Source organism: Varanus komodoensis, unplaced genomic scaffold, assembly GCF_004798865.1.
Source record: "Varanus komodoensis strain SLA01 unplaced genomic scaffold, ASM479886v1 scaffold5, whole genome shotgun sequence".
NCBI lineage: Eukaryota > Metazoa > Chordata > Lepidosauria > Squamata > Varanidae > Varanus > Varanus komodoensis.
In genome coordinates, this window is record NW_025336087.1 from 12,912,401 (window position 1) to 12,939,769 (window position 27,369).

At 40.6% G+C, this 27,369-nt stretch overlaps 1 protein-coding gene across 1 annotated transcript in view; it reads left to right on the forward strand.

Moving 5' to 3' along the window:
- FAM169A (family with sequence similarity 169 member A) overlaps nucleotides 1–25,895 on the forward strand; it is a 39,074-nt gene extending 13,179 nt beyond the window's left edge. The window contains exons 2-13 of the mRNA XM_044446690.1: nucleotides 5,821–5,958; nucleotides 6,761–6,860; nucleotides 8,669–8,754; nucleotides 9,404–9,575; nucleotides 11,904–12,083; nucleotides 13,649–13,777; nucleotides 14,277–14,380; nucleotides 16,610–16,664; nucleotides 18,029–18,161; nucleotides 22,486–22,651; nucleotides 23,526–23,741; nucleotides 24,723–25,895. Of these exons, the coding sequence (XP_044302625.1) occupies nucleotides 5,824–5,958; nucleotides 6,761–6,860; nucleotides 8,669–8,754; nucleotides 9,404–9,575; nucleotides 11,904–12,083; nucleotides 13,649–13,777; nucleotides 14,277–14,380; nucleotides 16,610–16,664; nucleotides 18,029–18,161; nucleotides 22,486–22,651; nucleotides 23,526–23,741; nucleotides 24,723–25,223 (1,977 nt within the window). The 5' untranslated portion in view covers nucleotides 5,821–5,823 and the 3' untranslated portion in view covers nucleotides 25,224–25,895. The remainder of the gene's footprint in view (nucleotides 1–5,820; nucleotides 5,959–6,760; nucleotides 6,861–8,668; nucleotides 8,755–9,403; nucleotides 9,576–11,903; nucleotides 12,084–13,648; nucleotides 13,778–14,276; nucleotides 14,381–16,609; nucleotides 16,665–18,028; nucleotides 18,162–22,485; nucleotides 22,652–23,525; nucleotides 23,742–24,722) is intronic.
- Nucleotides 25,896–27,369: the final 1,474 nt, after the last annotated feature.

A 27,369-nucleotide genomic window follows, 5' to 3' on the forward strand; every position in this document is an offset into this window, starting at 1 on the left:
TTGTGTCTCAGAAATGAGATTGCCAGGAAGCTGAACTGTTAAACTCTGCCTCTCTCTTGACAGTCTACTTATTTCTGTGCAAAGATGCAATCCTGTGCATGTTTAGAAAGTCTTAAGAAAGTCCTGCAACTTCCAGCATTCCTCAGCTGGCCATGCTGGAGAATCCTGGGAGTTCTATACACTTATTGGGATTGCACTTGTTTAATCTTTAAACTCTTTAAACTCATTAGTTCATAATTTTTAATAAATAGGGTATACTTCTATCTTCAAGCATATTTATATCAGAAAGCATGGTTGTGATTTTGAAATCATAGTTATTTATCTTCTGCTGTGGTTGAGTTCAGTGTGAGAGGGCACAACAGTGGCAGATTTTGTTGCTCAAGGACGTGCTATTTGTCGCATATTTGCTTCACATGCTCACAGAGAGGGTGGAGAGTCTATTTATTATACGGGAAGGATAGCAGGCACAACTGTTGGGTCTAAGCACAAAGAACCTTTTAATGCTATTATACAAGCATATATTTTGTGGTATCTTGTTTAACATGAAAAATGTAGGATGGCTTCATTGACAAGTGCAGTGTACTTCCTAATTAATGATTATTTCAAAATCTTCTTCCTTCTAACCCCCCCTTTTTAATTTCCATTTTGCATGAATGGTCCTGGCAACTTGGGTTGCTTAAGGCTGCATTGCATTTGTTCAGTTGGGTGGAATATTCACTAGCCAATCGGATGGTTATCTCTTGAATAGAACACAATCTGCAGTGCATGATTTGACCTGTCAGTTTTACTGTCCTGCAACACACAGAAGCTTAAAGTAAGAGGGAGGTGAAAGCAGATTCCTAGGTTCTGTGAGCGGAAGAAGCTCTGTTGCCAAAGCTCTGAACATTGACAGAGCAAATGCATGTTCGCTAGTGTGAACAGCTACTTCTTGCTCATCTGTGTATAGGCTAATACTTTGAAATATGTCAGTTCCTAAGGCTTGTTCTGTTGCTCAAGGGCTGTCCTAAAGGGCCAAGGGCCTGCTCCCCAGCATTGGCCCGCAGAACAGAGTCCCCTGTACTTGATCTTCTTTTCTCGTGCAACCCACCTATACTGATCCAGACAACTAGGGATGAGGGGGAGGAACAGTGCAGCTGCCCCTGCCTACTTGCTTCTGGACCTTCTGCCTGTCAAAGAAGCAGTGACAGGAAAGAGGATGAGGAACCACAGCAGTGGGAACAATGACAATGAGAAAATAGGCTCTCAGAAGGAGGGGGCCCATTGAGGGTCTGTTCCCCAAGGGCCCTCCAGAACCTGGAGCTGGCACTGACATTACTTGGCGAGAAAACCAGGTGCCTGTTTAGAACTGTTTCATGTCTGTTTAGAACTGTCCAATGTGGAGTGACTGCCAGTGGCTTTTGAAATTGGCTTATTATTCTGCTTTCTAAGGTCTGTGGTATTCTACAATTTTCTGGTTCCATGAAAGAAGGCTAGCTGAGAAAGAATTTCTGGTTACACTCCTGAAATGCAAATAGCTTACTTCTGGTTATGTACTCACAGATGACGGGGGGGGGGGGCAGGGGGGTTACTCACAACACTCTCTTCTTCACCCTGCTAAAAATTTAGTAACTAAAGTGAAGCCAGAGTGCAGTTAAGCCATTGCTGTTGCATACTTTTGGCTTCAATTTTACTTTATTCTAAAAATGCCAGGAATGATGACCTAGACTTTTTTTTGTTGTGGCAGGTGGCTTGCATATTTAGTTGTGTAAACATTTTGGAAACTTCCACTGTAACTTCTGTCTCCCTTCATTTAAAATACCTGATTTTATTTCTTGCATGTGTCTTAATTGCTATATATAAACTGCCCTATGTTTCCTTCCATTTCTTCAACTGCAATACTACTTTAGTGGGCTTCAACTTAGAGTTATCTTACAATCTACATGACCTAAGGGTCTGGCAGCAAAGTAATTTGCCTGGCTGGAAGACTGTGTAGGAGGATGATTAATCTTTCCCTCCTAACAAGAGGTGGTCCTGATCTTTGTGTACTTACACTACAGTAAAAAGAATAATATCCCTAATGAATAAATTAATAATTTATTAAATAAATAATTTTATAATGTGAGTTTTAATTAAGATTATTTTATATGGATTTTAACTTGTTTTATCTATGTTGTAAGCCGCCCCGAGGCTTCGGCGAATGGGGCGGCATAAAAATGTTTTAATAAATAAATAAATAAATAAATAAATAAATAAATAATGATACACTTTTGAATTAGTGTAACATGCAGTTTGTCTTTAAGGTGAACCTTCACTTGACTAGTTCAGTGTTCATTGCCAGAATTTCAGTCAGCAGAAGGCCTGCAAAAGCACAGTTGTTTTATTAGGCTCACCATTATGTTATATTATGTTATTCACGAAGGCATGCTCAACACATCGCGATTCCATGGACAGCATTCCTCCAGGCTCTCCTATCCTGCACCATCCCCAGGAGTCCACCTAAGCTCATCCCGACTGCTTCAGTGACTCCATCTAGCCACCTTATCCTCTGCCATCCCCTTCTTCTTTTGCCGTCAATTGCTCCCAGCATTAGGATCCTCTCCAGTGAGTCCTTCCTTCTCATTAGGTGGCCAGAGTATTTGAGTTGCATCTACAGTATCTGGCCTTCTAAAGAGCAGTCAGGTTTGATCTCTAAGACTGACTGGTTTGATCTCCTTGCAGTCCAAGGGACTCAGAGGAGTCTTCTCCAGCACCACAGTTCAGTGCTCAGCCTTCCTTATGGTCCAGCTTTCACAACCATACAATGCAACAGGGAAAATCATAGCCTTGACTATACGAACTTTTGTCGGCAGGGTGATGTCTCTGCTTTTTAGTATACTGTCTAGATTTGCCATAGCTTTCCTCCCAAGGGGCAAGCGTCTTTTAATTTCTTGACTGCAGTCACCGTCTGCAGTGATCTTGGAGCCCAGGATCTGTCACTACCTCCATTTTTTCCCCATCTGTTTGCCGGGAAGTGAGAGGAGCGGATGTCATGATCTTAGTTTTGCGCTCTCCTCTTTCATCAGCATCAAGAGGCTCTTTAGTTCCTCTTCACTTTCTTCCATTAGAGTGGTATCATCTGCATATCTGAGACTGTTGATATTTCTTCCGGCAACCTTAATTCCAACTGGTGATTCACCTTTTGCATTATGTGCTCTGCATATAAGTTAAATAGGCAGGGCAACAGTACACAGTCTTGCCAAACTCCTTTCCCAATTTTGAACCAATCAGTGGTTCCGTGTCCAGTTCTCACTGTTGCTTCTTGACCTGCATACAGGTTTCTCAAGAGACAAATAAGATGGTCTGGTACTCCCATCTCTTCAAGAACTTGCCACAATTTGTTGTGATCCACACAATCAAAGGCATTAGCATAGTCAATGAAGCAGAAGTAGATGTTTTTCTGGAACTCCCTTGTTTTCTCCATGATCCAGCGTATGTTGGCAATTTGATCTCTAGTTCCTTTCCCTCTTCGAGATCCTGCCTGTACTTCTGGTAGTTCTCGGTCCACATACTGCTGGAGCATAGCTTGTAGGATTTTGAGCATAACTTTGCTAGCATGTGAAATGAGTGCAGTGGTGCGGTAGTTTGAACATTCTTTGGCATTGCCCTTCTTTGGAATTGGAATGTAAACTGACCTTTTCCAATCCTGCGGCCACTGTTGAGTTTTTCAAATTTGCTGGCATATTGAGTGTAGCACTTTAACTGCATTGTCTTTTAGGATTTTGAATAGCTCAGCTGGAATACTGTCACCTCCACTAGATTTGTTGTTGCTCAGACTTCCTAAGGCCCATTTGACTTCACATTCCAGGCTTGAGGTGGACCTATCTACCTTCTGCATGTTCCTGACCTAGAAGGATAAAACATAACCTGTCCATTATCTGTAATTACATCTCATTTGTCCCAGTCATTTACAATAAAGTAAGGTCTGAACAGAAGGTAAGTGGTGCAGGAAAACACCACACCAAACAGAAGTTTTAATGGGGAGCACATTTTGTTTAAGACCTCTTGGGTTATGATCCTGTGCCCATTTAGCTAAACTACAAGAACGAGGGGCTGGGTAACCTTTCCTATGGGAGAGTTGCAACATCTGGGGCTCTTTAGAAGAAAGCTGAGTAAAGAAAAAGATGAAAGAGGTATACAAAGTTATTCATGCCTCTCTCACAATACTAGAACTCGGAGTCATTGCATGGATCTGACAGATATTCAGGAAAGATGGAAGGAAGTACTTACTTCACACATTGCATGGAATTTGCTAACACAAGATGTAGTAAAGGCCAGCACTTTGGATGGCTTTAAAAGGTGATTAGACACATTCATGGAGGATAAAATTGTCTATGGCTGATTGTTATGTGATACCTGCAGTAACAGAGGCAGTATGATTATGCGCACAGGTTGCTGAGGAACATGAGAAAGAAGATACTATTGCATGCATGCTCTATGCTATGGGCTTCCCATGGGCAGCAGGTTGGCCATTAGTAAACAAAAAAGATGGACTAGATTGCTCTGACCCAGTATGACTCTTCTTATGTCACGTACCAGGTGGTAGATCCAACTGGTCTTTATGGGACTTACTTCTTAGTAGACTTGTATAGGACAGCACTGATGGAATGTTTTAAAATTAATTTATGATTCTTTGAATTTGTTACAGTGATAGCATTATGTGCTTTATAGTGTAATCTTTGGAGAAACAACTATCTTGAAAGGAAGTGAAGAAATGCATTAAATAAGCAGGTTACTAACAGTAGTAGTAATGTCTTTTATGATGAAACTTGCTTGCATATATGTATTTAGGATTGCAGCAGCCATATTAAGCTTTGTATGAAAACCAGTAGAAATGCAGCTGAAGCTAACCTGTCCCAGATTACCTGTGATTGCATTTATTTATTGAGTATTTGTATTAAAATGGACCATACATTCCTCCCTATCAATAAAACTGAATGGGGTCCTGGTAGGGAAAAAAATGAGGTGGGGAAAGGCTTGCAGTGGCTAACTAATAATTCCTCTCTTCTGAGTTGTACAGCTGTAATGCTACAGTTTTGGGTTACTTGCTCACAGGATTTTCTTCTATTTTACATTGTGCATTTAGTTTTTTGCTGTTAGAATATTAAGCCTTGTTCTCTTTTCCTTTTGTCAGCAGATGGGAGAGATGCTGTATTAATGCTGCAGTAGAACCATCCTGGATTCTGTATAGATAGGCAGCCTTGGCTGCTGGGAAGGGCCAGGAGTTATGCTATGAAACCTGCTCTACTGTAGTTATGGGGCTGGGGTTGTCATAATTTATTCATTCACTTTCAAGCATCATCCAGATAGTCATTTTCAGCAAATTGGAGTCATTTATCTCCCCCACCCCTAATTCTTTCTGTTCATTCCTTCTTGCCTTTGAGGTTATCCCAGTGTTTCAACTATAAACCTTTCTATTCCCACTTTTTCTGCTTTACTGAGGAATACTTTTTAACATGCTAAGAACCTGCCTGCTTGGCAATAAAGACCACCTAGAGCAACCTTCCCCAACTTTGTGCCTTCCAGACATGTATGGACTGCAACACCCAGAATTTCTAGTCAATGGTCCAAATGCCTTTAAAGGTCCTAAGGTCAGGAAAGCTGACCTAGAGCAATTGTGTTCATGTGCATAGAAGTACAGACATGCTTGTGTTTGTAGGACTTGGGTAAGGAATAGATGAGGAACTATCTGCAGTGTTCCATTAAATATGATCACCTGAAGCTTGTGGGCATTCTAAAATAAAAGTTGGATTCTGATTATTTATTGTGCCTGCCGTGGTAACCCTGTATGTGATCTGTTTCAAGGGGATGGCCTTCCCTGTGGACCTACTGGATAACTATAGTCATGAAGATCTGGAGAGTTCTGGAGAAGATTATCTGTCAGATCTTAGATGTGGGGATCCAGACAATCCAGAGTTCCTGTCTCTTGCCAATAATGTCAAAGTAAGACTTGAGATATTATTTGGAGTGTTGCTATTCTTTGCCTGCCTGTCTGCCTGCCTGCCTAAACAGTTTGCCTTCTGTGAAATGGGTATTTTATTGTACTTTATGGGGGCAAATACGTGATCATGGTATTTGGGTCTCACCCCCCCACACACACCTTTTATTCAGTTTTGATCAAGTTACTTGTCTTTGAGTTTCAGCAACATGTATAAGAGCCAGAGTAGAAATCTGGGTTCAAAAGAATGGTTTTGTGTTTAGAGCTCAGTCAACCCACCTCTTTCTACTTGGATTCTTGGGCAGGTTACTTTTTCTTTTAGGCTCACTACTTTGCCTCTTGGGAAATGAGTGTTTTATGACTGACCATGACAAAGGATGTCAGCCATTTTGTGCCCACAAAACTCTCTTGAAACCCCAGTTTGGTTGGGGGACCTGTCCTGAGTCAAAGATGCTTGTTCTGGAGGACACTGAGGGCTTGGTTGTCATCTCCTACAAAAAAAGACCACTGAACAGAAGAATAAATATTCCCAACAAGTACTCAATTTTCAATTTTTGTTATGTCTCTCTTTTCCTAGTGCCAGATTGTGGTAGCTAAACATTCATTCCTACATTCTAGCCTTTAATCAATGGTAAAGTGATACATCACAAAAAATGAGGTCCAATGTCTGTGTTGTATTTGGGTGTATGTGTGCTTCTGAGTGCTGCAGGTGTTCATATGAGCCTATTGTCTCCTCTAGAGCATATTTTAATCTGTTGCTGTGCTAGCAGTTCTCAGCAAAACCACAATTTTTTTCTCCCCTCCCAGATTCCAATTTGTTTATCAACGGTTGGCTTTGTACCCCTTTACGGTGGAGAGGAAAGACACAAAGTCCTTGCTCTGTTTGTACCAGAAGATCCACTCACAGGTTTAATATAAATTTTAATCTCAGTATTACAGTGTTCCAGTCATGTTTCACCATTCCTATATTGTTGTGTGTTCCTGCCCTGAAGATCTAATGTAATTGGGCTTTAAAAATCATCATTACAAGAGATGCAGCTGAAGTTAGGGCACCACAAGCTGTTGCTAGGAGAATAGTTGGCTTCTTCCAACACAAGTTGTAATGTTGGCCCAGCAGGCAAGGCCTACCGGCCCATCTATAGTGTCACATGGCTGAATTTGTGAGCTGCCAGGAATGACCTTATTTCCCCTTCTAGGTTGATTGTCTCTGAGGACATCTCCGGTGGCTGGGGAGAATAGTGCTTCCAAGCCCTTTCTCAAACTTCTAAGAATAGGAGCAGTCTACTGCTCCTGAGCAAGAGCAGAAAGGCAGTGTCTTTTGTTTAGAAATAACATCAGACTGTGGCTGATTATTCAAAACATTATTCTTGTGGGGTTGACCCTTTCATTGCAGGGAAAATGAGATGGTGGCTATCAAGGAGAGGCATCCTGGCTGGGGAATGCCCTTCCAGAAAGGCTCTCCTGGTCCCTTATATTGTCATCTTTTCAGAGTCAGGTGAATGCCTTATTCTTCTCCCAGGCATTTTAGTACTTTAGTATTAAGCTTATATTGTTATCATGTTGCATTTGATGGTTTCATCTTTTGTGAACTGCCCAGAGAACTTAAGCTATTAAATGTCATAAGTAAGTAGGGTATCTCCATACATACCAACCGGAGCACTGAGGTTGTCATTGGAAGCCCTTCTCTGTATTCCTTTCCTCCCGCTCCCGTGAAGCAAGAAAGGAGATGGTGAGGAAAAGGGCTTCCCACTATGGAACTCACTCCCATCCAAGATTTGGCTGGCACCGACCTTGTATTCTTTCAGGAACCAGTTAAAAACCTATCTTTTTCATGACTGTTTTGGTGGGTGAACTGTTTTGTTTTAGTTTAATGGGTTATGTTATGCTGACACCATTTTTGATTTTGATGTTTCTTTTTTCCCTGATTTTAATGCCAATAAATTTTTAGTATGTATAATTTGTACTTATGTTTTTAGACTATTTTAAGATATATTAATTGTTCAGGTTTTTATTTTATTGTCATTTTATTGGTTGATTATATACTGTGTGTGTTTTGATGAATCATATTGTTTAACTGTTGTTAAAATGCTATTTATTATGTTGTGAGCCACCCAGACAGCCTATGGCTAATGGGGGTGGCATAGAAAATAAATAGGTAGGTAGGTAGGTAGGATTGCACCTTAAGTAACTATGTAAATGGAAGTATTGTGGACACTGCAGCTGTAGGAATCTCAGATCTGAATTTCTGAAAACATGGTGACTGCTTATGGAACACAGACTGGCCCATGGCTTGCTAAGGATGAAATTTTTATTGGTGAATAAGTATTTAGTAATCTAATCCTGAATAAAAGTGACACATGTAAGCTCTATTTGTGTGTTCGAAAATATTGTACCCAAACAAATACATCATTCCCCTGATTTTGGACACATTATATAACCCCTTGTTTAGAAATCTGTGTCATGAAACAGTGCAGATTCCAGATGACTGTAGACATACGGGCCCCTTCCCTGCGAACATTTCTCCTTTACACACATATGTCCAGAGGCCAACATAATGCATAATCCCAGTTGTGTTATGGTAAAGTACTTTTGAATACCTGAAGAGGGCTATAGTCAGAAAAAAGTGTGCACCCAGGTAAGTAAGCTTAGAAAATGTAGTTAAGACCTTAAAAAAGTAATACAACCTAACTTCATACTCTTTGTGTCTTTTCCAAGCTGTTGCCCTGTTCCTTGTTGATCAGTGGTGGATGATTGAGGATATTGTGAAAACATCTGTTCCTGCTAGAGAAGGGCTTCTACGGGTAAGTAATGCTGTTGCACCATTTAAAGATAGAAGTTTGGTAACTGTTCTGACTCTACAGGTCATCTAACCCGGAGAGAACATACAGTATATTCTGAATGTTAAATTAAGATTCATTTGGAATAGAAATGTGTGTATGTGTCTGTGTACATGTGTGGCATTCATTTAATTCTGTTTTCTATTAGAGCTATAAATATCTTGGATTTAAATTGCAACTACAAGGTGGGTTTGTCTAGAGAACCCTGGAACCTTTAGTAGATCTAGTAGCCCCTTCTCAAATCAGTACTACTTATAAGAACTGGCAAAAACTTGCATGGAACCACTACAAATCTCATTCATAGTATAGGTATGTCAAATTAAGTTTTCATCTAGTTCTGGTTTTTATGATGTTTTTAATTTTATTTAATACCATTTTTGTATATTGCCTCTCAAACTATTCCAGTTGGCTTACAAACAACATAAGCAACAAGTGTTGAAATAAAAACCAACAAACACAGAAAGACATTTCTAGAAAAGACTTGCAAACTACTGTTACCTTGGAACTAGGAACATCAATGTTTGCAACCTCTTTAAATAGGTAGCCATTTTGGCATCTGCTTTTCTTTTTTGCATAACAGCATCTGTCATATTCTCCTCTATTTGTTATATAGGTGAAGTCCCTTGGGGAGAGAGTGGTTCTTTATGTGCTAAATAGAATAATTTATCGCAAGCAAGATATTGAAAAAAACGAGTTTCCTTTCCTGTGTCATGGTAGCCATGATTATGCAAAGATACTATGGAAGAAAGGAGAAGCAATTGGGTTTTATTCTGTTAAGCTTCCAGGTAAGGCACTCCTTTGAAACCAAAAAAGTCATTTAATGTGAATCAAGAGAAACCAAGTTCACCTTTTTTAACACCATTGGTCAAGCACAAGCCTATGGTTCTGCACAGTTTTTCCGGTTCAGAATGGTGAAACAGCTGTATGTACCTGACATCATTAACTTGTTGGTGGTTGCATAGTGTGCCGGGTTGTATACTTACCTTTATCTAGGACACTTTCTGCATAAGGCTGTATACTGCCACTTTACCAAGGGTGTTCCTTCTGGGTTCTTTGTAGGTCTTAGATGGCCTTCTTTATTGGTACTCTTTTCCCCCAGGGTTTTTCTTTTGCTACCTTTCCATATGTTCCATTGCACAACCATTAGGTGGTGATTTGGTATGACAGAATTACAAAAATGCACACACTTATGTGTATAAGGAAACTGACAAGGTGAGACTACATGTATGGGACAAGTGAAGGTGTTTTCTTGCACACCTTTGAAAGAATGGAAAAACAATAAACATACATCCTTTTTTACATACTCCTGAAGCATTACACCCCCACCGAAGGATGATAAATGAAAGCAGGTAGTGATCAGAGGGGGGCAGGAGCTGGGACTGAGGAGGACTGAGAGAAAGAAGAGAACAAGCCGCAGTAGGCCTAATCCTTTGTTGGAGGTCCTGTGGTTTCTGTGAACAACCGGCCCACTGTAGTTTATTTTCAGGGTTGCTCAGTGTTTTGTGTGAGCCTACTGATAGGACACTGTGCCTGGTGTGGGGAAATTGGATAGCCCAGCAACACTGAATGGCTGTGACTCACAAGGTCTCAGGTAGGAACGATTTCAGCCTAGGTAGAGATGCTGGGGACTGAGTCGGGGACATTCAGCATGCAAACCAAATGCCCCTCTCATGAGCTACAGCCTTTCCTGGTCCTGGGAGCACAAGCAACATTGACTGTGCTGTTGTGCTTGTGTGCTGCTTGTATGTATGGGCACCGGGTTGTCTAGTGTAAGACGCAGGATGTTGGACCAGCTGCTCTTCTATTTACTCCGCTCATTTTTTTCCAGCTTGTTTGTTGAAGTGACGGATTCGTATACTTCTCTACAAGTAAATATATTGCAGGTAGACATAACAGGTTGCCATTGCAATTAAGCATGTATTGTATGTCTCATGTGTACTGCAAAAGAACAGATGAAGGATAAATAAGAATAAAATTAATTATACCTAAGGAACTTGATGCAGGCTGACTTTTTCCTTTCTGTTCTCTGACACAAATGAAGAGCAAAATTCCCTCTCCACTTATGAAAGTAATTGTTTCGTGACTATGAGCAAACATATATGAATGTCTGTGAATTGTATTAATCAAAGTTGCTCTCTCTTTAGACTCAACGGATTAATTTCTTGGCAAAATGGTTGCCCAGCCCAACAAATTATATGGCTTTGATGACTGTTGGAAACTTGATATTTGGCCAGCTGGGCCCCCAATATGCTCTGACTTGCTAAATCTTGGGAGAAGGCAATAAGCAGATGGTGAGGGGAGGGGGCTGTGTGTGGTCCCTGTTGAGTTTTTTGGCCTTTGTGAATGGAGACAAATTTCAAAGCGTATGCTGACTGGCTGCATTAGAGATTTTTATCCAGTTGTTCTTTAAATTATGCTTCTAGATTGATACGGAAATGATTCATATAAAACTAGCCTAAAAATTCAATCCTTGTCACTTTTCTTGAATTTATAGTTTTGGCATAGGTCAGTTTAGCTAGAACCTTTTCCACAATTTTCTAACACTTACTGCATCACAGGTTTGCTGTCTGAAATAAAGCTGTCAAGCTGGAATTGCCTGAACCAAAGTTTCTGTTCAAAAGGAAGAAAGGTTGGCTTTTGGCAGTGTTAAGGTGGAACTGAAAGAGCGATACTTTCGATGAAATGAACCCAGGGGCAAAAGGAAGCTGTGAGTCCATCAAAGTCAAGGCAATGTTAAAATTGCTGGAGAAGAAGAATGTTGAATCTCTTGGGTTTGCATAACCAAAATTAAACAGTATTGATTCTGTTTGAGTCATCTAGATAATAGGAAGATAGTCTAGGATTGTTAACATGGCCTAACAGCAGTAGCTTTGAGAGTTTCAGGCAGGGGTTTTCCAGCCCTATCTGGAGAGGCCAGAGACTGTGTCTGGGACCTTCTGTATTCAAAGCATCTGCTCTTCCACTGAACTCCAGCCCTTTTAATTTAGAGATACTATAGACTGCTGCTCCAAACTATGGTGAGGATTGTCCAGCTTCTTTTAGGAAACACCTTAGTACACCAAGAGGATGAACCCACCCAGAAGTGCTAATCAGAGTTGCTGTTGTGATTTCAGGAAGCATATGTAGTGCTTTTCTTACCCAGAGCTACCAGCTTCCAGTCCTGGACACAATGTTTGTGAGGAAGAAACATCGGGGGAAAGACTTAGGGCTACTGATGCTGGAAGATTTTGTGGATTCTTTCATGGAAGACACACTGGGCCTTCGGTTCCCACTCACATCCTTTATGCATGCTGGTAAGCCCTTCAGACATACGTGCAACTGAGGTTTACATTTTACAGCTGTTCTTTATCTCTTTAAGAGGTGACCCATAAAAGAAGCCTGCATGTGTGTGCTTGTGAGCATGCATGTGTAATTTATGTATATGTGCTACAAACGCATCCAAACCTAAAACACTGTGTAATGCTGCGACTTTCTTTGAACACTTTCAGAAATTTAAACCTTAAGGAATAGTGGTTAGAAGGTCATTTTTGTCCACATTATGCTATGACACTCACTGGATGACTTTGGTACAGAAAAAGTGACTGACTCTCAGCCCAACTTACCTCACAGGGTTGCTGTGAAGATAAAAAGTGGAGTGGGGAAGGACCATTTAGCTACCTTGGGTTCCTTCCAAGTGGGGAAAAGGACAGGATATAAATGTAATAATTAAATAGATTTGACCTTCCAGTTTTCTAGATTCTAAATCTAGCAAATGCAGTATTAGGGAAAAGACAAAAGTATGTTAGGCACATACATACATACATACAAAAATGCAAGCATGTTTAGAAAAAAGTCCTATAACTCCCATCATTCCCCAGGCAGAATGGCTGGCTGCAGAATGCTGGCTTTTGTAGGATTTTCTTTCTCAAAATGCATAGGATTGTCCTTTTAGGGTAAAAAATATGATGTAGCAATCTCTTCAACAAATGGAATATATTTTTATATTCCTTTTTGTTGAATGAGATACTGGTATCAGACTCTGTTCTTTTCCATCTGTGGTCTTGCAGATTCTACCTTTTTGCTAATTTGGGGGATTTTTTTTTTTAAACAGGAGCCTGATGTTAAATGGGGATCTTGATTTTGGTCTTTGTATAATTTCCCTGCTTAGCCCGAGCCTTTCAAACCAGGTGCACCAGAACCTGGCAGATTTCTTCCTGATGATACCTGTGCACTACTTGTGGTTGAAGTTTGGTAGGTAGATAGGTATTTTGCAGCAATAATGCTTACCTCCACTACTGAAAAGCAGTTTGGGGCCTTCCTATCACTACTACTTATTTTAGCTTTGACATATCCATAGTGAGACATGCCTGGGGAGGTTAGATAGGACCTGGAGTTAGCTGTCAAGAGCTATGCTGAGATTCTTGGATCTTAATCTCTGCTGTATGGATGAGTAAGTAATTGTACACTACCACCATTCTCCAGCACTGGGCTTTTTGGCCTTATTTACTCTGGCGATCTTTCAGGGTACTAAGTTCCTTTTACTCTACTGCTCATTTCAGTAGTATACTATGAAGGTCTCTGCAGTTGATGTGAGCAAAACCTGGAGATGGTACAGATGCAGCTTGATGGGTCTAAGTGCTCATTAGCAAACTAATCATGGTTGCTTATGTGAGAAAGTGGTCTTGACTATCAGAGCGTAAAAAAGCTCCAAGATGCATCATTGTAAAGTGGAATCATCCTGCTTGTAGTAAAGCTATCTTTCTATAACACTGATCTGAAGGCAACTTTTAAAGTAAAAGGGTGGGTGTGGAGAATTCTTTTGCCAAAATTCTATCTGATACATGTGCTGAATCTGTCCTGTTTTATATTTTTTCCCCAGCTTGCCAGAAGTACTTTGAAAGGTACCCTGGGGATCATGACCTTCTGTGGGAAGTTGAAGGAATAGGTCATTTGCACCAGCGAACACCTGTAGCTAGCATATTGCAGAGAGAGAGTTTAAAATATAAAGGTATGAAGGCTTTGGGGAATGATGCAGGGCTGGTGTGGGCAGAAGCTGATCAGCAAGGGTTTCTGCTTCTTAGGGCACTATCCTATACATGTTTAGTAAGGAAAAGGTCCCATAGCCCCAGGCGTGTCCCAGTCAGCATGTTTTTTGTCTGAACATACAAAGGATTATCGCTTCCATAACAGTTTAAGAATAAGAAAGACAAAAAGCCTGCTAAAGAAAGCTTGGGGAAATAGTAGTTGTGGGCTCTGGGTTCTGATACTTTAAACTTATCCTGAGCTGAGTGTGAGGTCAGAAGCACCCTTGTTCCATGAATTTTGAGCCACTGCTTTAAACTTGGCTCCTGTTGGTTGACCTTGGGGTTCTAGTGAAAAACAAAATAAATTCTAAAGGCTGCCCCTAATAGAAAATGCAGAAAAATATATTATCATTAATGTGTCTTAGAGTTATTTTACAGAGGTATTAGTGTTTTCTCTCTCACACACTGTTTTTCTTTGAACAGAAGGTGCCCAAAAAGATAGTAAGAGTTCCCAGAACGAGGATCGCTTTCTCCAGCCTCCCATAGCAAATGAACAGTCTGCTGAACCCAATGAAACACGGCTAAGTGTAGGTACACAAACTGTTTTCTTGTATTGTTTGGCACTTTTATAAAAGCTCTGTTTTAATTTAAAAACAGTAACAAAAATGTCTTGAGTATTTTTTTCCAGCATGGAAATGTAGGGAACTCTTGTCTTTTAACAAGTCACTTCAGTTTCTCTTTCCCACGTTCCCTAACACAAATTTGGGTGTAAATCTTCTATAAGAATAGAGTAGTACCTTAGACACAATCTGGCCTTCTAGGGTTCCCCAGAAGGCCTCATTGCTGTCTCTTAGCTTCACCTCCTTTCCCCCAGTCACTGTTAATTTGCTGGTTTCTTGGCTTCGGTGTAGTCCCCCTTCTACCATTTCTAAGATATTGAAATGTCTCTCCTAAGGCTTAGTGATTGGCAAGAAGAGCTTTAAGCTATAAAAGGCTGGTACATTTCTTTTCTGGCCTTGGACCCTTCTCTTGCAGTCCCCAAGAGCTTCTGTGCAATGTAGTTTGGCCCACAGCTTGAAACAGATGCTGCCTCACTCTTGTATAATTAAAAGCTTGTGCTCAGAGTTGGACTCTCAAAAGATACACATCACGCCAGGAGTTTACAGGTGGCAAATGGTGCATCTGTAAACATGCATCAGATGGTTCAGTATGAGCCGCCCAAAGATGCTTGTGAGAGAAGCAAGCATTCTTCTGATTCTGTGAGCTGGGTGAAGCCCTTGCTCCAACTGTGGGGAGCAGGACTCCGGGCTTGGTAGGTAGCAGAGGAAATTTGCATTCCTTCTTATATCTGCTGACTGTGAATGAAGGAAACAGCTGGTGCAGCTTGTGGGTTGTATCCAAAAGTGTCAGGAAACATTTGTTTGCCTGCAAGTTTCACAAGTTTCCACTTTCCCCTCTGTGGTCATCAGATGTACTCTGGACACACCAGATCAGTGGGGTGGATGGGAAAGGCCCATTGCACAAATGAAGTCTGCTTATAAAATGTTGGATTAAGCCTGTATTCTTAACATGGGAAGATTGGGCCGTGGACTGTGGGGTTAATGGAAGAGGGCAGCAGTTCTGCCTATTTCAGCTTGCATAGCAACCCTTTCCTTGGAAGGAAATGCCACAAGCGCCTCCCTTTGCCTCAGGCAAAGAATAGGCTGGAGGTGATCCTGCTGTGGATTACTGCCTACCCACTTCATACTAACTTCCTGATTCTCGACCTCCAGGTTTTACCCTATATTTGTCTCTATGGTCATTCCTTTCTGAGATAAAGCCAGGAAAAAGCGGGGAGTGTGTAGGTTGCTCTGTCTCCTGCTAGGTACTCTGAGTACCTTCTGCATCCCATTTTGTCACATCCCACAAGCCTGTTTCTCATCTTCTGTTTCTCTCTTTTAGTTTCCAGATTTCACCTTATTTATTTATTTATTTATTTATTTGTTGTTGTTGTTAGTTGCAAAGTCACGTCCGACCCATTGCAACCCCATGGACAAGATTCCTCCAGGCCTTCCTGTCCTCCACCATCCCCCGGAGTCCACTTAAGCTCACACCGACTGCTTCAGTGACTCCATCTAGCCACCTCATCCTCTGCCAATCCCCTTCTTTTGCCGTCAATTGTTCCCAGCATTAGGCTCTTCTCCAGTGAGTCCTTCCTTCTCATTAGATGGCCAAAGTATTTGAGTTTCATCTTCAGTGTCTGGCCTTCTAAAGAGCAGTCAGGGTTGTTCTCCTCTAAGACTGACCGGTTTGATCGCCTTGCAGTCCAAGGGACCCACAGGAGTCTCCTCCAGCACCACAATTCAAAGGCCTCAATTCTTCGGTGCTCAGCCTTCCTTATGGTCCAGCTTTCACAGTCATACATTGCAACAGGGAAAACCATAGCCTTGACTATATGCACTTTTGTCAGCAGGGTGATGTCTTTGCTTTTCACCTTATTTATAGGATCTTGCTATATCAGCCTTTGCCAAGATACTGCTGATCTCAGAAGGGTTGGGCTACTTGTTAGGGCAGCCTGGTGTATATGAAAACTCCAGATGATTTACAGCTGTGTGGAACTTCCTAAACATATGGAAAGAGTGAGAATACACCAGGAATATCCTGAGTTCTTACTGTCATCCATGGTATTTCACATGGATAGCAAAAGGAATTGCTGAACTTCATCAAAATCCAGATGGAGTGTATATAATTGAATAACATGAGAGACACGTATCAGCGCTTATATAATATTAAAGTTTACTACATGTGTGTTAAAATGTGATGTTTCTTTCTTCTAGGTTGATGCCTATAAAAATAGAGATGGCTTAGATGTATGTGAAGGCACCTCTGAAGGTAAAATCCTTGACTCTCGCATTTCAGTTTCCTCATTGTTTTATAACATGCCCTTCCTTCCAGAGATGATACACGGCCAAATTCAGATATTACAGCAGCTGAAAATTGTGTGGGTGATGACCGCATTTTTATATATTTCTATTTTTATTGCAGAAAGTTTCAGTACAAAATATAAAGGGAAATAAATTGAATTAACCTGTGAATTAAGATTCAGATTATGTAATTCATTTACACAATAGAAAATGAAGAGCAGAAAAATGTATTTCCATAGAATAATTACCTTTTCTAAACTAATTCCAAAAGATTAATTGCTAATCTTTCTGTACATATTCACTGTATATTAACCATGTACTTACTTTGGACCCTTAGGTCATCTTCGGAGGCCGTTCTCCAGGTGCCCCAGGCACTTTAGAGATCTAGTACTAGTTTTTTACGGTCATTTTATCTTTTCTTGTGCTGTTTGGTATTGTATTTTATTCTTTAAAATATTGTATTGCTTTTCTATTTTAATTGTTTTTATTTTAGTCTTTTATTGATGCAGTCCATCCAGAGAGAGTTGATTATTGAGCAGAGTAAGAAGATAATAAAAATAACAAAAGTATTCGAATTTTTAAAATAGTCTTCTATTTCCCTGGAGGTAGTATTTGATATTTAGTTTTCACAAAAAGCTATAAGAAATAGACACTGTTAGATATCAGGGATTGTTCAAACTCTTTGATTTTATTTGGTTGAATGCAGGGCTAAGCTAAGGGCCCAATTCAAGGTGCTGGTACTTACTTATAAAGCCCTAAACGGCTTGGGTCTTGGATACCCAAAGGAATGTCTCTTCCCCTATATGCCCTCATGCCCCTTATGATCGGCAGGGGAGGCCTTACTCCGGGAACCATTTTTGAGGGAGGTACAGAGGGTATCCACGCGGAGGAGGGCCTTCTCTGCTGTGGCACCCAGACTATGGAACGTGCTCCCCAGAGAGGTCCACCTGGCGCCAACCCTCTTTTTGGCACCAGGTAAAGACCTTTTTATTTAATCTCCATTTTAATAACTAATACTATTTTATTAATACTGCTAATTTATATACAGTTGCATTTTTATTTTTATTACTTTTATTAATTAAGAGGGGATATATTGTGGAATTTTTTATGTTATTTATAATACTGTTATGCATTTTGGCATTTTATTCGTGTAAGCCGTCCTGAGGCTCTCGCAAAGGACAGCATACAAATGTCTTAAATAAATAAATGTTTTGAATAAATAAACCTTGTAAGCTGTCATGAGTTCCTTACAAAAGGAAGAAAGGTGGGAGTATAAATGTAATATATTAATAATAAACATTATAGTAAGCTTGTATTTTTTCCCATTCTCAGAGCTTAATGCTATGCTGCTTTCTACTCGATCACGAAGCAATCATCTAAAACGTCCAAAGTTGGGGAAAAGGATGCAAGAATCTGAAATTCCTGAAGGTGAAGATGTGACTCTTTCTCAAGCATCAGAAAACAGGTACATGGTGTGTTCCAGTAGTGTCAGAATGTAGAGACTTTGAAAAGGTCCTGATTTATACAAAGGAATGGCATGTGCACTTGCATGAGATTACAAAATAATCTTCATTGTTTTAAACCGCACTGAGATTCAGGAAAAAAATAATGAAGGGACTGCCATAAACTTACATTTTTTATTTTCCTGTCTAAGCTAGTTGCAATCTTGGCAGCCTTCCACCACATAGTTAACCCAACTAAAGCTTCTTTTAAATGTCAGAGCACCATTAAACTTAAATATTGTTGAAACTAAATAATGTATGAGAAATTCTCATTTAATAAATAGTTTTATCACTCCATATTGGAAGGAAAGCCTATCTTGTATATATAGGTATTTTTAATTCGCATTAACATACTAGAACCAAAATAGACTTCACATACTGACTGAAGCTTGACGTCCTAGTTTTTCATTTATCTAGGCTTCTGACAGCACAAGCCTAAATATGCCTACTTAGAAGTAAGTCCCACTGAGTTCTGTGGAGCTTACTGCTAGAGAGGCAGCATCATGTGGCAGTTGAGAGGGCTGGACTGGGACTCAGGAGACTTGTGTTCTAATCCCTACTCAGCCGTGGGGAATGCAGGTGACTTGGATGACTGGACTTTTTGGCCCAGAAAATGCATAGGCTGTGTTTGTCTACATTATGTGTCTTGCTGATCTGTTACCCAGTTACTGTTTCTTTCCTTGTTCCCTCCTAATTGTATTCATATGACACACCAGGGCTGAGCAGATTTTAAGCTTGCAGAATTTACTTTGTTTTTTTGCATTTTACTAAAACAGGCACGATCCACCAGCCAGAGTCAGGTGGATTTAAAAATTTGGAACCCAGGAATTTGTTTTAAATGGAGCTCACAGTACTTCTGCGCAAAGATGCACTCCTGCTTACTCCCAAGTCCTTTTCACTGCTTTGTTCAATATTTGGGAGTCAAGAATCCTTGCTGATCTCCTGCAGATAGTACAGGGATCTATCATAGATTCTGGATGTACCTTCTGCTATATCAAGATTGTGTGTTTTAATAGTTTGTTGTTGTTAGTCGCGAAGTCATGTCCGACCCATCGCGACCCCATGGACATCATTCATCCAGCCTTTCCTGTCTTCCACTACCCCTGGAGTCCACCTAAGCTCACACCAACTGCTTCAGTGACTCCATCTAGCCACCTCATTCTCTGCCATCCCCTTCTTCTTTTGCCATCTATTGTTCCTAGCATTAGGTTCTTCTCCAGGGAGTCTTTCCTTCTCATTAGGTGGCCAAAGTATTTGAGTTTCATCTTCACTATCTGGCCTTCTAAAGAGCAGTCAGAGTTGATCTCTTCTAGGACTGATCGGTTTGATCGCCTTGCGGTCCATGGGACTCGCAGGTGTCTCCTCCAGCACTACAATTCAAAGGCCTGAATCCTTCGGTGTTCAGCCTTCCTTTTGGTCCAGCTTTCACAGCCATACATTGCAACAGGGAAAACCATAGCCTTGACTGTACACACTTTTGTTGGCAGGGTGATGTCTCTGCTTTTTAGTATGCTGTCTAGGTTTGCCATAGCTTTCCTCCCAAGGGGCAAGTGTCTTTTAATTTCTTGGCTGCAGTCCCCATCTGCGGTGATCTTGGAGCCCAGGAAAATAAAATCTGTCACTACTTCCATTTCTTCCCCATCTATTTGCCAGGAAGTGAGAGGACCGGATGCCATGATCTTAGTTTTCTTAATGTTGAGTTTCAAGCCAACTTTTGCACTCTCCTCCTTCACCTGCATCAAGAGGCTCTTTAGTTCCTCTTCACTTTCTGCCATGAGAGTAGTATCATCTGCGTATCTGAGGTTGTTGATATTTCTCCCAGCAATCTTAATTCCAACTGGTGATTCATCTAGGCCTGCCTTTCTCATGATGTGCTCTGCATGTAAGTTAAATAGGCAGGGCAGCAGTATACAGCCTTGCCGAACTCCTTTCTCAATTTTGAACCAATCAGTGGTACCGTGTCCAGTTCTCACTGTTGCTTCTTGACCCACATATAGGTTTCTCAAGAGACAAATAAGATGGTCTGCTACTCCCATCTCTTTAAGAACTTGCCACAATTAGTTGTGATCCACACAATCAAAGGCTTTAACAAAGTCAATGAAACAGAAGTAGATGTTTTTCTGGAACTCCCTAGCTTTCTCCATGATCCAGCGTATGTTGGCAATTTGATCTCTAGTTCCTCTCCCTCTTCGAGATCCTGCCTGTACTTCTGGTAGTTCTCGGTCCACATACTGCTGGAGCCTAGCTTGTAGGATTTTGAGCATCACTTTGCTAGCATGTGAAATGAGTGCAATGGTGAGGTAGTTTGAACATTCCTTGGCATTGCCCTTCTTTGGGATCGGAATGTAAACTGACCTTTTCCAATCCTGCGGCCACTGTTAGGTTTTCTAAATTTGCTGGCATATTGAGTGTAGCACTTTTACTGCATCGTCTTTTAAGATTTTGAATAGCTCAGCTGGAATACTGTCACTTCCACTAGCTTTGTTGTTGCTCAGACTTCCTAAGGCCCATTTGACTTCACATTCCAGGATGTCTGGCTCGAGCTCAGTGACCACCCCATTGTGGTTATCAGGAACATTAAGCTCTTTCTTGTATAGTTCTTCTGTGTACTCTTGCCACCTCTTCTTAATCTCTTCTGCCTCTGTTAGGTCCCTGCCATTTTGGTTCTTTATCATGCCCATCTTTGCATGAAGCGTTCCCTTCATATCTCCAATTTTCTTGAAGAGATCTCTGGTCCTCCCTATTCTATTGTTTTCTTCTATTTCTTTGCACTGTTCATTTAAGAAGGCATTCTTATGTCTTCTAGCTGTTCTCTGGAATTCTGCATTCAATTGTTTGTATCTTTCTCTTTCTCCCTTGCCATTCGCTTCCCTTTTCTCAGCTACTTGTAAAGCTTCCTCAGACAGCCATTTTGCTTTCTTGCATTTCTTTTTCTTTGGGATGGTTTTACTTGCTACCTCTTGTACAATGTTGAGAACCTCCATCCATAGTTCTTCAGGCACTTTGTCTATCAGATCTAATTCCTTAAATCTATTTGTAACCTCTACTGTGTATTCATCAGGGATATGATTTAGGTCATACCTGAGTGACCTAGTGCTTTTCCCTACTTTCTTCAATTTAACCCTAAATTTTGCAATGAGAAGCTCATGATCTGAGCCACAGTCGGCTCCTGGTCTAGTTTTTAGGACTGTATAGAGCTTCTCCATCTTTGGATGCAGAGCACATAGTCAATCTTATTTCTGTGTTGACCGTCTGGTGATGTCCATGCGTAGAGTTGTCTCTTGGGTCACTGGAAAAGAGTGTTTGCTTTGACCATCGTATTCTCTTGACAAAATTCTACCAACCTGTGCCCTGCTTCATTTTGTACTCCAAGGCCAAACTTGCCTGTTATTCCAGTTATCTTTTGGCTTCCTACTTTAGCATTCCAATCCCCCATGATGATGAGGACATAATTTTTGGTGTTAATTCTAGAAGGTGTTGTAGGTCTTCATGGAACCGGTCAATTTCAGCCTCTTCAGCACCAATGGTTGGGGCATAGACTTGGACTATTGTGATGTTGAATGGTTTGCCTTGGATTCGAACTGAGATCGTTCTGTCATTTTGGAGATTGTATCCCAGTACTGCTTTTCCTACTCTTTTATTGACTATGAAGGCTACTCCGTTTCTTCTGAGGGATTCTTGCCCGCAGTAGTATACCTGATGGTCATCTGAATTAAATTCACCCATTCCTGTCCATTTTAGTTCACTGATTCCTAAGATGTCGATGTTCAGTCTTGTCATCTCTTGTTTGACCACATCCAGCTTGCCTTGATTCATGGATCTTACATTTCAGGTTCCTATGGAGTATAGATTTTTGCAGCATAGGAATTTCCTTTCACCACCCGATACATCTGCAACTGAGTGTCCTTTCGGCTTTGACCCAGTCGCTTCATTCTTTCTGGCACTACTAGTACTAGCCCTCTGCTCTTCCCCAGTAGCATATTGGACACTTTCCAACCTGAGGGGCTCATCTTCCGGCGTCATATCTTTTTGCCTTTTGGTACTGTCCATGGGGTTTTCAGGCAAAGATACTGGAGTGGGTTGCCATTTCCTTCTCCAGTGGATCAAGTTTTGTCAGAGCTCTTTGCTATGACCTGTCCGCCTTGGGTGGCCCTGCATGGCATAGCTCATAGCTTCATTGAGCTACGCAAGCCCCTTCACCGTGACAAGGCAGTGATCCCTGAAGGAGGTTTTAATATTAAATAATTCTTAAACATTTTGCATGCATGCTTTGTTGCTACTGCACAGACTGGAACCTTTTGCACGTGTATTTGAAAGTTCAGAAGATTTGGAAGATGAGATGGAAGAAAATGCAGATGAAAGTGCACAGGAAGTGTTAGTTGAAAATCAAAAACAACCAGTTCAAGAAACACCACAGCTATGTCCCCTTTCTGAGAAACAAGATGATAAGGAGGTATGCTTTGGTTGTATAAAAGACATTTCTAAAACTGTTGTTTTCCCCCCTGCTTTTTAAGGAATCATTGTCTCCCAAAATGGTTTCCATCAATAAAAAAGAAAGAGGGCCTCTTTCAGACTGAGAAGAGAACATTCATGAAGGAAAGGGAGTAGAGGGAAAAGATAGAGAAAGGGATAATTCTTCACAGCCAGAACAACAAGCTGACCTTGTTCAGTTCCAGCTAGGTTGATCTTCCCTTTCTGCTGTTCTCACATTGGTTCTTGATCCCTTGGCTGATGGGGTCAAGTGTTCTTGGCCCTTGCTTCTGAGGTCCCAGAGCAAGAAGCATCTGGAGGAGCTCAGTTTTCTTGCTGACAGGGAGTGGGGAAAGAGCTCCTTACAGCTGTTCCTTCTCTGACTGATGGATGGACCAAGTCGGTCTCTTGCTTGGCTTGAGGAGTGGTACCCCCGCCCACCCCCCCACCAGCTGTTGTTAGAAGCTAGAGGGACTGTGCTTGTATTCTGGCAATTTTTCCTACCCTTATAAAGGAGTTTAAGCCATGAACTTGTGTCTATCGTTATTCTCCTCTGCTTGTAGAAAAGAGTATGAACCATAAAAAGAATTTAGGAAGATGTATATATAGATAGGCTGCACTTCACTTTATGCCCTGCAGAGTGTATCTGATGTTTCTTCGTTCCCTTTAGGTTGTGAGTTGTCTGAATAAGACTCCCACCTTTTTTCATGTATATCTAACAAGAAGAAATAGGTTTCTTTCCCTCACTGTCTTTGCTGTTAGTTTGAGGCTCTTGAGACTGCTCAATAAAATTCTGTTTGATTCTGCACAAGGCACAGTGGCTGTGCCCCCGTTTAGATGTATGCATGTCTTTTTAGGATATTGACGTGGAGCCGCTCAACGGTGAACTAATGGAAGATGCTATCAAGGTGTCCATTGTGACTGAAGGGCAAACAGCAGGTGAAGTTATAGATGGCGAATCCAAGTTGCAGTCAGACAGTTCAGAGGAAGCAACTTTAACTTTACTTGTCCCGTTGATCCTTGATTCTTCAGTGAAATCCCCTGAATACAGTGATGACAATATTTCAGATAAGGTGAGGGAAATGCAAAAGAGCAGTTTAAAAACAGAATGTCAGGTTGCAGCAAATGACATGACAACTCTGCATCAAAAAGAAAGGAGAAATTCAAAAGAAAGGAGAAACTAAGAATAATATAAGGGAATTATATTATATTCTGTCAAACATTTCCGTCAGGGCTGGGCAACCTGTAGCCCCCTCTGGAGGAGTTTGATGGGCCCCACTGGTTTAGCTTTCTATTGCTGTGCTGCTGGATTCTGAGTGCTTCTACTAGGAAATGAGTTGCACAGGGAGGTTGCACAGAATCACAAAACTGCTTTCAGCTGTAAATCCCCCAGGTCCCTAAAGTTGCCCAGCCCTGGTTTAAATGATCAAATTAAAAGAAAACATTCAGACAGAATATACAGAGCAAAAGCAAATGTAGAAATGTATAAGAAATACACCTGAGAACATACAAGAATTATTATTACAATATAACAGGATATTCGAATATCATTGTAAGGTGTGCTGGATGAAATGCAGAAATCACTGTATTTATGTATCATGCTGCACATGAAAGATGGGGCACATGACAATTAAACCAAATCTATTCTGGTTTTTCTCTTTCCCACAGGAATGTATGAAAGGATTTGAAAAATGGCACTGCTATCCATCCCCATCTCTTCTCCCCACACTCTAATTCTTATATGGAGTCTTTTGGAAGCTTTTGGGTTATAGGGAGGTTGTCCTGGGAACATGACCCAAGTCATTGTGTAATCTCTGTTGGCTGCCTATTTTTTTTTCCTAGGTTCAGTTTTGAAGAGCCTTCAGCTAGGCTCCAGGAGCACTGGGCTTGTCATTTTCTTTGCCTAGAGTTTCTTTTAGTCCTATTGATTGGTTTTGTAGGGTTGTTGTAAGAATGAACAAAACAAAGAAGTACTCTTCAGATTAAAACTCTCCATTTATAACATGAATAAATAACAATAATAATAATAGCAGTCCATCTCTGTCCGTCCATAGGTTGAGAACATGGCAGATGCGGAAATGTCACCAGAAGAGGAACATCCAGCAGTACAAAGGAAATCAGCCCTTGTTCCAAATGCAGATCCTGTTGCAGCAGCCGAAAAGGAAGAGCGTCCCAATAATGGCCTTTCAAACTCTATAGCAAATGAGGGCCCAGAAGATACCACTTCTGAGAATGTGTCTCCCAACACGACTTCCTCCTTAGAAGAGCAAAGCGAAGAGGGAGGGTCTGACTCGCCAGAAGTTCCTGGAACTCTGGGCCAGGGTGCTTTAGTGATGGTTGAACTGGAGGATATCTCATACCAGCAACACACAGAAGGGCAAAAGAACCAGCTGGATGAACAGTCAGAAGAGTCAGCTGAGCCAGCATCAGAGAGAGCTGCAGACAGTAGTTCAGAGGAAGCAGAAATTGAGGTGCCCATAGTAGACAGGCGGACCTTGCGGCGGAAGGCCAAAGGATACAAGGGCCCCCCCAAGAAAAAGGGAAAGCTGATTTGAAACGAGTGCTGTTATCATCCAGTTGGGACAGTTGCTGCTTTATTTTTATTTTTAAAAGAACAAGCTATATTAAACTACATGGAACACTAGGACATATGAGTCACCCCCCCAATCTTATCACTTGGGTATTAATTTCGTATGTTTAATCACTATATAAAGTATGGAAGTAAATGACCAGTCATGCTTTAAAAGAGGAAAAAAAAAGAAAAGCCCATTTTAGTGCAGTTGTTTAAGCATAGTGGTTTCACATCGGCCACATTAGAGATTCTGAGATGGCACATTTTGTGTCATAATTAAGTGATCTGATGGGCCTCTTCATTTACAAGCCATTATGTACAATAACTCACCCCCTAGAAGTGGGCCAAATGGCATTTATAGTCCAGTATATAATTTGTATCAGGTACTTCTCTGTTTCCTACAATAGTAGCCTTGAAGGTCTGTTCTGTATGCTGGGAAGGATTGGATGACACATCTGGGGGTGTGGTGATAACTTCCCAGCCTTATCTGGAGCAGATGTTGTAAGTATAGTTATTTTTCAAGCCCTTTCTCATTACTCTGTAGCAAATTTTAAATTCTCCATTGTAGTAACTGAAATACAAAATATCTGACACTATTTGTACTTAGTGCTGAACATTTTCCCCCTTGCATCTTTAGTTCTTCAGGGATATTATGTCTGTGCTCATGAAGTCAAGTGTTCAATGGAGCAGCTCAACATGATTTATTGGTTTATATTGGAGTCTTCCGGTTATTTCAAGTCTGGGAAATAAAGCATATTTGTCTCTTTTCATAGAAGAAGCCTCTAATATAAATAGAAAACTGAACACAAGAGTAATGAGAAACACAAATAAAAACCTCATATTTGTATGGTTACACTGTTTTTTATAAGTAGCAGCAATTGGGAAGCTTCATAAACAATTTGAGGCAATATCTCTTTTAGTATTAATAATAAAAGGTTCACTTGATCAGCTTTGACAGGTTTGATTTTAATCTGCTAAGAATTGGTCTATTTTGGCTTTCTGGTTGTACAAACTTTCTGGTATTTTCTAATAGCTCTGTTAATTGCTTTTTTAAAAACTCTTGTTTTGGAAAAATGCTGTTTTTTTAAATGCATGTCATGAGAAGTTTTGGATTTGAAGTGTATAGAATTGCTGAGTTAAGCCTGGATTTTCAGGATGTTGCGCATTTTTCTACCAATGTACATTTTGTATATTGTGGATTAGAAGTGTATGTGCAGAAGTCTTAGTTGTTCATAAGATAATATATTCATGTGAACCTTCAGCATTTCTAACATTGATTAAATACTTTCTATGAAGCACATAAAAACTACTTATGGCTTGTGTCTTGTAGTACTAAGATTTTTTCTTTTTGTAAAATAGAACACCTGGATGATTCAAAATTATCTATCTACAGTTTTCCTAGCTCATTAAGTTTAGAATTTTTGAAGGTGCTGGGAGTTGGATTGCAAAGACTTGTGTACAGTCTTTTAAACAAATATAGGATATGAATGTTAGGTGTATTGGACTAAGCTTTAATCAAGTAAACATTTCATGGAATTTTACAGTACTTGCTCTGTAAATCAAAACTACATTTTTGTGAGGTGACTTAACTCTGTATTTCTATGATGGCTTTTGGATTGGTGGCAATTCTGTTATGTTGACAGGTGTTTTACATGTGTTTCCCTTTCCAAATCTTACATTTGTCTTCCTGCTGTAAGGCTACAGATTTTGTTAGTGGAGGCCATTTTTGTTTCATTCCAAAACTTAAAATTGCTCTATAGTACCTTTGCGTGAAAGTGGAATAAAATATTCCCTTGCATGCAAACATGGGAAATGCTTTACATGCATTTAACCAAGACTAGAATGTGTCTTGAGTCATACTTTGTCCCCCAAATTCTAGCAGGTTCATTGGCTAATAGCAAAGCCTAGGAATGCTAAACTGAACTCAGGCCTAAACTAGCCCTTCATGGTTTGGACTACATTTGGACTACCTACAGGATCAGCATTCCTGATCATTGATCATGCTGCCTGAGGCTGACAACAGAAATCAATAATATTTGGAGAACTTTTGGTTTGGGGAAGACTGATTTATATTTTGAAGACCCAGACAAGGGTAATGTACAGCTTGAAAATGAAATTTCTTTCCTGAT